At 57.8% G+C, this 10,811-nt stretch overlaps 1 protein-coding gene across 2 annotated transcripts; it reads right to left on the bottom strand.

The window, feature by feature from the left end:
• Positions 1 to 1,212: 1,212 nt before the first annotated feature.
• On the bottom strand, positions 1,213 to 10,533 carry ARRDC2 (arrestin domain containing 2). Of its 2 annotated transcripts, none has more exons than XM_071578200.1 (8): positions 10,096 to 10,533; positions 4,542 to 4,608; positions 4,304 to 4,451; positions 3,902 to 4,004; positions 3,359 to 3,615; positions 3,080 to 3,239; positions 2,678 to 2,829; positions 1,213 to 2,588 (listed from the first exon to the last, which is right to left on the bottom strand). In XM_071578200.1, the coding sequence occupies exons 1-8, from the start codon at positions 10,349 to 10,351 to the stop codon at positions 2,535 to 2,537; spliced, it is 1,197 nt and encodes a 398-aa protein (XP_071434301.1). In that variant the 5' UTR covers positions 10,352 to 10,533; the 3' UTR covers positions 1,213 to 2,534. The 2 variants fall into 2 exon arrangements, with proteins under 2 accessions (XP_071434301.1, XP_071434300.1); XM_071578199.1 differs by lacking the exon at positions 10,096 to 10,533 and adding an exon at positions 5,413 to 5,787.
• Positions 10,534 to 10,811: the final 278 nt, after the last annotated feature.

Consider the following 10,811-nt stretch of genomic DNA (forward strand, 5'->3'; position numbering starts at 1 on the left):
TTCCCAGAAAGAAACAGCAGGACCGACGGGGTGAGGGGCACTCGCCTCCCCCTCCGGCCCCGGGAATAAACACCCCCTTGTGCAGCCGGGGCAGATGATCCGGGGCTGACCAGCAGCCCACGGCCATCTCTGCTGCCCGGTGTTTGCCAGCACAGAATGGTCCCCTTGTGCCAGGCTGCAGTCAGCCGGGTCACAGGGCTTGTTTTGGAGGGATCTTCACCCAGGGGGGTGCAATGCTGTGTTTCATGTCCCCTTTGATATCACCAAAACCCCCAAGAGGCCACACAGCACCCGCTGCCAGTGGCAGATCCAGGCATGATCTCCCCGCAGGAGGATGCAAACAAATTCCCTGAAAGGCTGGTTAATCCTCCTCCAGGGGAAATTACTCGGAGCACCAGGGATGCCAAATAAAAAGCAGATTTGAATAAAGGTTGCAGGAGCACCAGGTTCTCTCAGGCAAACACAGGGATGAGTTCTCTCCCATGGCCCAGGGCAGGAGCACATGCTTGGATGCAGTTGTGGTGCTGAGCAGCTCAGCAAACAGAAAAATAAAGGGATGGGGTGGGGGGTGGATCACATTGCAGTGGCAATATTTCTGGGCAGCACAGTCTGTGGAAGACAAAACTAAGGCCTTGACTTGAGCCTTGCTTTGCATGCACCAGGAGTTGCTGTGCTGGAGCACAGAAATGCTGTTAAAAACCAAATCCCAGCTGGAGGAAGCAGGTGAAGGAGCCTCCCTGCCCTTCCCACACGGCAGCAGTTCCCAGCCAGCACAGCACAGACTGATCCCAACTCTCCTTGGGGCTGGCTGAGCCAATGCAGGAAAGTCCCAGCTCCCAGCTGGACCTGCTGGGTCCCTGCCAGGCTCAGGACGGAGGAAAGGGTGTCTGTCCTCCAAAAGCCTGAACACAAACAGGAAGTAAGAGGGGAAAACCGCAACAGGTTTGCTCGCAGCCCTGCATCCCAGGTAATGGGAAAAGGGCCAAACCTGCACAGCTGTGGAGGAGCCAAAGGCATGAGGGACCAATCCTGAGGGGGAGCAGTGCTGGCTGAGTGACCCAGTAAATCCCAGTGCACAGTGGGACTGGGCACAAGGTGGAGCTGGGTGGCTGTGGGGTGATCAAGTAAGGACAAGGGAGCACTCCCAACTCCCACCAGCCACACAGCTCTGGACAACAGGAGGCAGAAAGGGGAACAGAAAACTATGCAGGCAACAGTTAGAAGAATTTATTTCAGACAAAAATTCCTCACAAAAAAGTCATAAAAAATAAGTAGAGACAAGAGTGGTCATTACAAAAGTGTTCACAGATAGAAAAGACTCATCTGAGCAATCCCAGCGAGCAGAGGTGGCCCCAGCCTGGAGCCCAAGGCACGCTGGCTTTGGATGTGCATGGCCAAGGATTGTCTCAGAGAGGGAATGCAAAGGTCCTCAGACCCCAAACTCTGCTCAGGTCACCCTGAAACAAGCAGGGTCAGCCCCTGGCACACACTTGTTGCTGCAACACCCACAGCTCACCAGCTCCACTCCAGTGAACACAGGTTGCTGCTGTCTCCTCATCCCACCAGGGCAACTGACCCCTCTGTGGGCACAGGATCAGGCCCGTTCTGAACAGGACTCCTGGCCCTGAAAGATTCATTCCAACTCCACATCTCCCATCAACATCTGTGGCTGCCACCAGCCTTGGATTAGGCTTCTCTTTTCCTTGGCCACCAGCCACAGCTCCAAGCCCCCATGGTGGTCCCAGTTTGGGGGCTGGTTTCAGCCCTATCATGGGGGAGGCACCAGCACATTGCACAGGTTTGGTGCTGACAAACAGGAATCAGCTTTCCTGTTCCTGGTAAATGGCACCAAAACGCTGCCACAGATCATAAATTCATTCCCCAAGTCCTGGTAACAGCCCTGGGAAGCCTTCACAGTTTGGGTAAGCAGCTCAAACCATTGCCCCCGCAGGCACCCACAGCCTTTGGCAAGGATTATCAGCAGCAGCCAAAGCCTCTGCTTCATCTGGCCAGGAAAAGGCTTTTCACTTCCTCAGGGCCCTGCAGTCGTGGTGAGCTGCAGGCAAAGGGCTGTGCCTGCACTGCCCCAAGGCTCAGCCCTGAGCACCATCCAAACATTCTCTGTAATCCTGAGAATTGCCTCCAAGCTCCTGTTTTCTGCGACAAGAGCTGTCAGAGCTCAGCACTGCAGGCAAGGGGAGAGCAATCTCGGCTTGTGCTGGGTATTCCCTGTTCTAACCCCCAAATCCTGGGGCAGTTACCAACCCTCCATGTCCTGCCCAGCCGCTCCACACCGCCAGGTCCGTCATGTTCTCCTCCCACGCCCGAGGCCACGACATGGCGCTGGGTGTGGGTCTGGGGACAGTCACGACAGGAGCAGCCGAGGGCCACGAGCAGAGCCAGAGTCTTGGTGCTGCAGAAGATCTGGTCTCATGGGCACCACAGGCTCATTTCCAGCCCGAAGCACTGTGAGGGTGGGCAAGCTTCCATCCCAAGGGTACACCACACTGTCAGCCTCATTCAACGCACTTCTCTCAACAGGTCATGCAGCGCGGGCGGATGCCGTCGGACTGGGGGTTAGGATCAACCTGCAAAGCCAAGGTTAGAGTCAGAAACCTCAGCAGTGGGTGCTTTCCAGCCATCTCCAGCAGCCTCCCAGCCCAGGGGGATGTGTTACCTCTGAATACAGAGGAGGAGGTCGGAAGCGGAATTCCTGGATGTAGGCAAAGAAGGGACCCTCGAGGATGTCGCCGAGCTCGCTGCGGCATGGCGGGGCCAGGCTCTGCTCAGCCTCAGGGCTGGACACCACTGCCGAGTACTCAGGGGGGGCTGAAGAGAAAGGACAACCATCAGGGAAGAGGAAACTCCCTATTAATGGGAGATATGCAGGTAAAACTGATCGACTATATCCCAAACTTTCCCGGTCCCCTGGCAAGGGAACCTGGGAGATTCAGCACCACAACCAAAAAACTAAGTGAAAAAACAAAACCAAAAGGCAAGAGCTAGTCCAGTTGAGAACTTTGTCTGACCCTTACTGGACTGACCAGGGGGTTTATCCAGGGGAGAGGGAGATGCTCACCCTCTGGCTGCTCTGGGATGCTGCTCAGCCAGTCCAGGTTGACGCTGTACTCGCTGCTGACACTGGATGTGCGGCTCCCAAACGGATGCAGTGGGATGGTTCCGATGACAAGTGGCAGTTCAAGCAGCAGCTTGGATGTGCCAGGAATATCCACACAAACCTGCAGAGACAGGAGGCAGCAGGGAAGCTTAGCTGTGGTGTTTTCTCACTAGGGGCCGGTGAGCTGGCCAGGAGGGAATTCTTGCAGCTGCCTGCAAAGCTCCTGGTGAGCTCCCTCACCTTCAGGGAATATTCCACCTGGAGGATGCGGCACTGAAGGATGGATGGCCCCACTGGCGGGATCTTGAGCGCCCGCCCGTGCCACACTTCCCGCTTCCCTGCTGGAATGGAATCCCCCGTGATGCTGGTCACCACCAGCCTCTTCTGCTTCCTGGTGCCCCGAGCCACGAAGGTCTGAGTCTGGATTATGGCTGCCTTGGGCACCACGGCTCGGCTCGTGCAGTTGTCGATCTCAGCAAAGATAGGGATGACCTCACCTGCCAAAACAGACACACATGTTGGAGGAGGGGAGACAGCCCAGTCCTGCCTCAAGGAATTCCTGCACAGGATCACCGAGGCTTGACAATGCTATCCAGCACTGCAGGCACATGGATTAAACCAGGAGGGGCATCCCAAGGAGGCCGTATACACCAGGTCCACACACTAAAGCTTTGACTGATTTCGTGCCACAGAAGAACCCAGCTCACAGTGACCCCAAATTCCCTTCCCTGGGATCTGCTCCAGGGCCTACCAAGGTTTGAGGGCACCAGCCCCTCATCTCACCTGGGGTGTATCCTTTTCGGTCAATCTTGGCAGTCACAGAGACCTGGCCACGATTGCAGTACCAGGCACGAGCAAGTTTCTCCTTAGCACCTGCCTGGGGAGCCTGGAGAAGGGGAAATATTTAAGCTGTTTAGTAAGTAAGGATGAAACTCAAAGCAATCACCTCCCTGGCACCAAGAACCTGCCAGGGAGCATCAGCAATTTCTCAGGTATCTGATGCAAGATGCTGTTGCAACGCATTCAAGTTTCCAAAAAACAAAGAGGCACAGCTGACCTCTGCCCAGCCCAGGTAATGCTGGAGGGCATAACTTACAGGGGGGGTAAAATTCCCTCTGGAAATCAGGCCCAGGCAGACATGGGCTTCCCAGGTAAGGTTTAGATGGTGGAGCAGGGGGCACTCACCAGCAGCGTGGGCGTGTTGATGTCGATGGGTTCAATCACAGTGAACTCCTTCTTTGCTTTCTTCACTGTTGCCCAGGGCCGGTGCAGCTTGGCTTTCACCCAGTAGCGCACACTGCCGTGCTTCCCCTCGAAGGAGGTGACCAGAGTCCTGCAGATGAGCAACCACAAACTTCAGAGTGGTTTCGCTCAAAGAATCTCACTTTCAAGATGCCCTGTGACCTGAAAAATGTCCACTTACTCTGGGAGCTGGAAGGTGAAGGGGAACTCGTGCCTCCCTGCCTGCAGGACAGTGGCTTCACCATTGTCTGTGGGAAAAACAGATTGAAGAGGATTAAGGTCCCTCCTGCAGAACTGGGTGAATCGGCGGCAGAGATGGGCAGCGCCCGGCAAAGGAGCAGCACGAGGGCACAGCAGGATCTCTGCCAGGGTTAAACTGCAGCAGCTGTGACACAAGGGTTGGGCACTGTCTGCTTTCCACGTGTCTCCAGACATGCACAGTCCAGGAGCATCTTCCCAGAGAGCTGGGCAGCTTCCCCAGGTGGGCTCTGCTCCAGAGATGCCCAGCCAAGCCAGGAGAAGTTCCAGGAGGAAGAGTGGCCAGCCAAGCCCCCCATGCCATCAGACGGTTTGCACCCTGGGGTTGGAGGGGATCTCTGGGGATCACCCAGTCCAATCACCCACTCAACATAAGCTCCTGAACCTTCATTGGAATTTCCTGCTAGGAAGAGCTCAGAGAAAAGGGGGAGTCCTGTGGGGGGCAGTTCCTAACCAGGGTGCCCTGCATAGCAACCGGGTCCAGCCACGAACCCCAGGATGGACTCAGAATTCGAGATGTCTGCAGAGACCTACACACCCATTCTGCCGAGTGCTCAGACCCTAAGGCACCCCATGCACCCAGATTTCTGCAGTTTTGGGGTGCCATGCACCCAGCAGCTGGGCTGTCCCTGGCACCCAAATTTCAGCTGGCTGGGGTGCCTGGACCACTCAACACCAGGGGTGCCCCAGGCTGCCCCACGCCCTCCCAGTTTCATCCCCGGTGCCCCCGCTGTCCCCGCCGAGAGCGGGGTGCGCACCCTCGGGTGCCGTACCCGGGGCAGGGGGTGCCGTACCTGGGGGTGCCAGCAGCGTGTCGCGGTGGCTCAGAAACTCCACCTGGTCGCTGTAGCTCTGCGTGTAGGCGGTGCTGGAGCCGGCGCTGCGGGACTCGGTCCAGTGGACGCGGGCAGCGCCCATCGCCCGCAGCCGGAGCGCTCCGAGCCGCGCGGCCGCCGCCAGCTCCAGCACCACGCGGCCCGACACCGCCTGCCCGGGGCTGAAAGCGGCCGGGCCGTCCCGCTCCGCGCCCTCCAGCACGATGGAGAAGCGTTTGAGCCGGTCGAAAATCATGGCGAGGCAAGCCCGGCGCAGCTCAGCTCTGCCCAGAACCGGCGCGATGCGGCTCAACCCGGCACAGCGCGGCTCAGCCCGGCTTTAAGCGCCCGGCGCGGCCGGGGGCGGCCCCGGCGGGGCGGGACGGGACGGGACGGGGCGGCCCCGCCGGGTCCTGCAAAACAAGGCAGGGAGCATGTGCGGACCGCCTCCCCCAGCTCGCCAGCACGGGGGTGGAGGGGGTTCCTGCAGGGGTTCTGGTTGTGGGGTGCGTGTCCAGTCCCAGCGGGGCTCCCCACGCCCTCCCGGTACCGCACCGAGATATCCCCACGCGGGGCTGTGCCGCGGGAATGTGCTCGGGAGCAGGGACACAGCCACGGGGCTGAGCAGTGCCAGTGCCCAGTGTGTGACTCCCCGTTTGCTGCCGTGCTGCTCAGTGCCCCCCAAAACTCCCTGCAGTTCTTAAACTTGACCCCAAGGCCCTGCTCTGCCTTCCATCCTTGCCGCCCAAACTTCCAGCTCCAGCCTTGCCCTGCCAAACTCCCGTTCAGCTCCTATTCCTGACCTCCGAATTCCCCCTCCAGCTCCAATCCTGATATTCCACCCCATCTTCATCCCAAACCCCCACTGCCAGGGTCACGGTCGGGGGCTGTGCCGGGGGATTCCTCCCGGGGAGCAGCAGCCCCTCTGGTTCTATTGCCCTCATCCTTCCTTTCCCAAGAGCCATTCCCAGGGCTCGGAACAGGCTACGACTGGATCTGGGCTCCTCACACGGCACGGCACGGCATGGCCGGGCCAACTGGCGACGCGGTGATGTCTGGGACATCACTTCACTTAGTTCTGAGAAATCAAGAACTGGCCCGGGTTCAGCTTGTGCAAGGACAGGGTGAGCAATCTGCTTCCCTGTGCCTGTTAACCAGGCAAGTGCTGGTTCTCCACCAGCTCCTACTGGGATTGGGGTGGTGCTGCTCCAAAACCCAGCGACAAATCCCACCTGCGTGGGCAGGAACGGCACAAGGACTTGCTCTGTCAGCAGCATCCGCTGTTGCTTGTGCTCAGCTGGGGTGAAAGCTTGGAAATTGAGATCTGGTGATTCTCAGGGTGGGCATCAGCATTGTCAGCACCCTGAGATGTGGTAAAAGGAAGGAGAAAGGAGTCTGTGCCCCCCAAAAGGGTTAATGCAGCTATAGAAATTTGCACTTTAATGATGATTGTCATACTTGCAGAGCACCAGAGCTCTGCACCCCGGGCACGGGCAGGGGATAAGACAAAACAGGCCTTAAAAATGTTACTCAGCATTTGGCTGCCGAAGTTTTGGGGATTTTTGAGCTGCTCCCAGCCATGCCGGGCAGGACCTGCTGTGCTCAACTGGGTTGATCTCAGCCACTAAAAATGAGCTGGGCTGATGCCTGGCACAGCTTTAGCTGTCTCCAAAGCCAAGCTGGAATTGTCTGTCTCCCTCCCCAGGGGAAGTGGACCATGGTTTGTTTTATGTGCACGAACATTTGCTGCCACAAGCAAACATGAATCATAGCAAACCCTGTAAAGGGCGAGGGAAAGGAGGAGGGAAAGGAGGAAGGAAGGCACGTCACAGCACAACTTAACTGCTGACACTTGGTGACACTGGCTCTGGGAAGGAGCCTGGTGTCCCCACAGTGACATTAGAGGTGGGGGGACTCTTGAGAGGGGCTGGAGCCTTGGCTGGGCCCCTCTCCTTCCTTGGCATCCTCCTTCCCCCTCCTGCCAGTCAGCACACACCCCTCGGCCCGTGACTCAGCCTTCGCCCACGGGATGTGGATCCCTGCACAGCTCCCTCCCGTGTCAGCCGCACGCGATGCCCAGGCTGCCCCGGCTGCCTCCACGTGGGGTGGGCAGCCCCTCTCTGATCTCTCTGGGACCCCCACGCCAGGAGACGGTCTCTCCTCTCTCCCAGAATGTCCAGGTGCAGGGGCTGTGGGGCCACCATTGCTCCTGGGTGCACAGGCCAGGCTGGGCGCTGGGGTGATCTCCAACTCTTCAGCCCCATCTAGAGTCTGACCAGGCTGCAGCTGGTCCCAGCAGGAGCTGACACCCTGCCTGGCTCAGAGAGGGCTTCTCCTTCCCTAACCAGCTGCTGGGACCTGGTGGCTTTTCCTCAATGACCCCGGAGCCACATGAGGGACCCGGGAAAATCAGAGAGAGTGGAACACAACAGGTAAATAGGCAAGTCTCTACTCTGACCCAATATGAGGATAAGATGGGACAACAGAGAGCCTTGCACAAGCACACACTCCCAGACTGAGGAATACAGTCTGTCCCTGGCAGATCTGGGAGTGTTGCAAATGGGTGAGGATTAAGGTGCTGATCGAGGGCCACACCACAGTGGAACAAGGGCCCTGATGCCATAACTCTCCTGGGTGTCTCCACGAAAATAAAATGGCTTCTGGATGTTTGTCCCTTCCTAGGGCAGGAACTACTTCTTTGGGAAGTGCTGCAGAATCCTTGGACAGGAAAGATCACTGCATGTTTATGTTTCCTTGGCTGCCCTCACATCACCTCAAGCATAAGAGTCCAGGGCTGTCTTTGGGCTTCCTTTTCTCACTACCCTCCGTCTTTTGCTCTCTTCCTGCTCCCTATCTCAGATGGTTACACAATATACATTTAAAGGCCCTGCCTGAACATCCTTCTTTCACCTTTTTTCTTGTCTCTCAGCACAGCACCCCAGTGCCAGCACTCACCACCCTGCCAGGAAACTGCAGATAAACTCAGCTGAGGGGAGAGCAGAAGGGAGGGCGCTTATCTGGGCCCGGCTCCCCTCCTCTGCAGTGCCTTGTTACCATGACAAAACCTGCCTTTTTGGAACACCACGCAGACACAGTTGATCTCATCGAGAAGCACCAAGAAGGGAGCAGTCACAGGGGCTGTTGGATGATGGCACGTTTCTCACCAGCTGACACCAGAAATGTTGAGGACAGAGCAGGACCCAGCAGGATCTGAAGGAGGCAGGTTTGGCAGCAGGACAGCCCCCCTCCACAGCCCACAGCCTTCACTCCCTTAAAATGGTCCAGTGATCACGTGCCCTGTGTCCCTCTCACAAAGCACAAAAGGAATGCAGGTATACACAGAGACAATAAAATCCCATCCCTCAGGTTCTGTCGACGCTCTCTACACCCCAGATAGCCCAGCTCAACACTCCCAGTGCAGTAGGTGAGGGCCAGGAACCATCAGCTCTGAGCTACAGGTATCCAGGGTGCTGGTAAGGCTGAGCAGCTCATGCAATTCCTGCAGCCCTTGGCCAAGTGCCCTTTTCCAGACGGCTCCAGGGGCTCCCATCACACACAACCCCAGCAGCAGAATCCAAGCACACTCACATCAGCTTCTGCCTTCCCTACAGTCACTGATAACAGGGAATAAAACTCAACTCTGTCACCTCACAGCTAATGGGACACTGGCCAAGCACTGCATGATCCAGTGCTCAGGCCCTTTGCTGCTGGAGCCCAGGGCAAGGGCTTCTCCCATGGCCTTAATTATAAGCAGGACCCTTTGTGGAGTTGCAGCTGCCAAGGGCCATCCTTGGGCAGAGCATGGAAGAGTCTCTACTAAAAGACAGAAATTCCAGAGTAATGCAGGTGTTTGGAGCAGATGGCACAGCACAGTCATTCAGAAATAAAGAATATGACCCCCCAGCACAGTCTAGAGACAAAATCATCTCCAAGAAGGCAGCTTACAACCTCTTTCCATCTCTCCAGTTTATTCCTGCCACCTCTATATTTGCCAGATTGGACTGGCACCACTTTCTGGGTTGCTCTTGACTGCAGGCACAATTAAATGCCCTCAGCATTAGTCCTACAGACATCTCCAGGGCCAGGCAACTGGGTCACAGGCAACAGCACAGGCCATCAGAAACCGGGAAAGAAAGGGGGAGGAGAAGCTGCAGAGCCATGGCTGTGACACTGCCATTGGAGGGGAGGATTAAAGACATGCATGTTCCTAAGAAAAGCCAGAGTTAATGAGAGGATGGACAGCTGAGATGTCCCATATCCCTCGGCTCTGGATCATTTCATCCCAACCATACAAAGAATTCAAGTGGCTTGTCCCCTTGCAGCAGATCCAAGCAACGTGCCAGCTGGGCACGCGGCCCTAGCATCGGAAAAGTGAAAACAAACATCGATTGAACTCCTAAGTGCTCTTTCCACACTTGCCAACAGGCACTTGTGTTTGCACTTCCCTGCACAAACACGACAAAAGCCACAACCCCTTCACGCTGCGTTTACCCCGGCAGCCTCCTAGAAACCAGCCGCAGAGAAACCCTCGGCCAAGGTACCAAGAGGGTGTCCAAGAGCGACAAACAACCCCGCGTGGGTTGGCAACACCCATCGGGGCAGAGCCTCACCCGGAGCGGCTGCTGCGGAGCGCGGGGGTCCCAACCCACGGCCCAGCCTTACCCGGGATGAGCTGGCAGCGGCGGCACAGGAAGGTCTGGAAGGCAGAGTAGTCCCTGTAGACGACCTTGAGGCCGATGCTGCGGCTCTCGAGCCAGTGCACGGCGGCGCGGCCGTGCGCGCTCACCTCCAGCGCCCGCAGCCGCAGCGCTGCCCGCAGCTGCAGCCGCACCCGGCCGTGCAGCAGCCCCCCGCCCCCGTGGGCTCTGCCGCCCTCCAGCTCCACCGCCAGGCTCTGGATGCGGCCCCCGAGCTGCATCGCTGCTGCCCCGGGGGGCTCCGGCAGGCTTGCAGTGTCCCGAGGAGCTACAGCGAAGGGGCTACACCAAAATCCACGGATTTATCCTAAGTGGCCCCACTCTGCAGGCCACTGAGCCCCTGCTTTGCAGCAGCGGTGCTGCTTTGGAGTTGACCTCATGTGCGTGGGGCTGGTGCCGTGCCTGGGACGGGACCGCCGGGACCAGGGACGTGTTTTTAAAGCGATCGAGAAATAACGTGACTTCACCTTATCTCTGAGTCACAGGCGCTGCCGACGTGACACCGGGACGTGCCGGTGGCTCCGTCGGCAGGGAGGGGAGGTGTTGTACCACCAGCCCTGCTGGCAGATCTCACATGGCTGGGCAAGCAGAGAGAGCCTGCTCGGCCTTCCCGGCTCAGGCACTGCTGGGAGGTGCGAGAGGAGCTTGGAAAGCAGAGACCCTCACCCCCAAAAGCCAGTT

This window comes from Pithys albifrons, chromosome 27, assembly GCF_047495875.1.
Source record: "Pithys albifrons albifrons isolate INPA30051 chromosome 27, PitAlb_v1, whole genome shotgun sequence".
Lineage (NCBI taxonomy): Eukaryota > Metazoa > Chordata > Aves > Passeriformes > Thamnophilidae > Pithys > Pithys albifrons.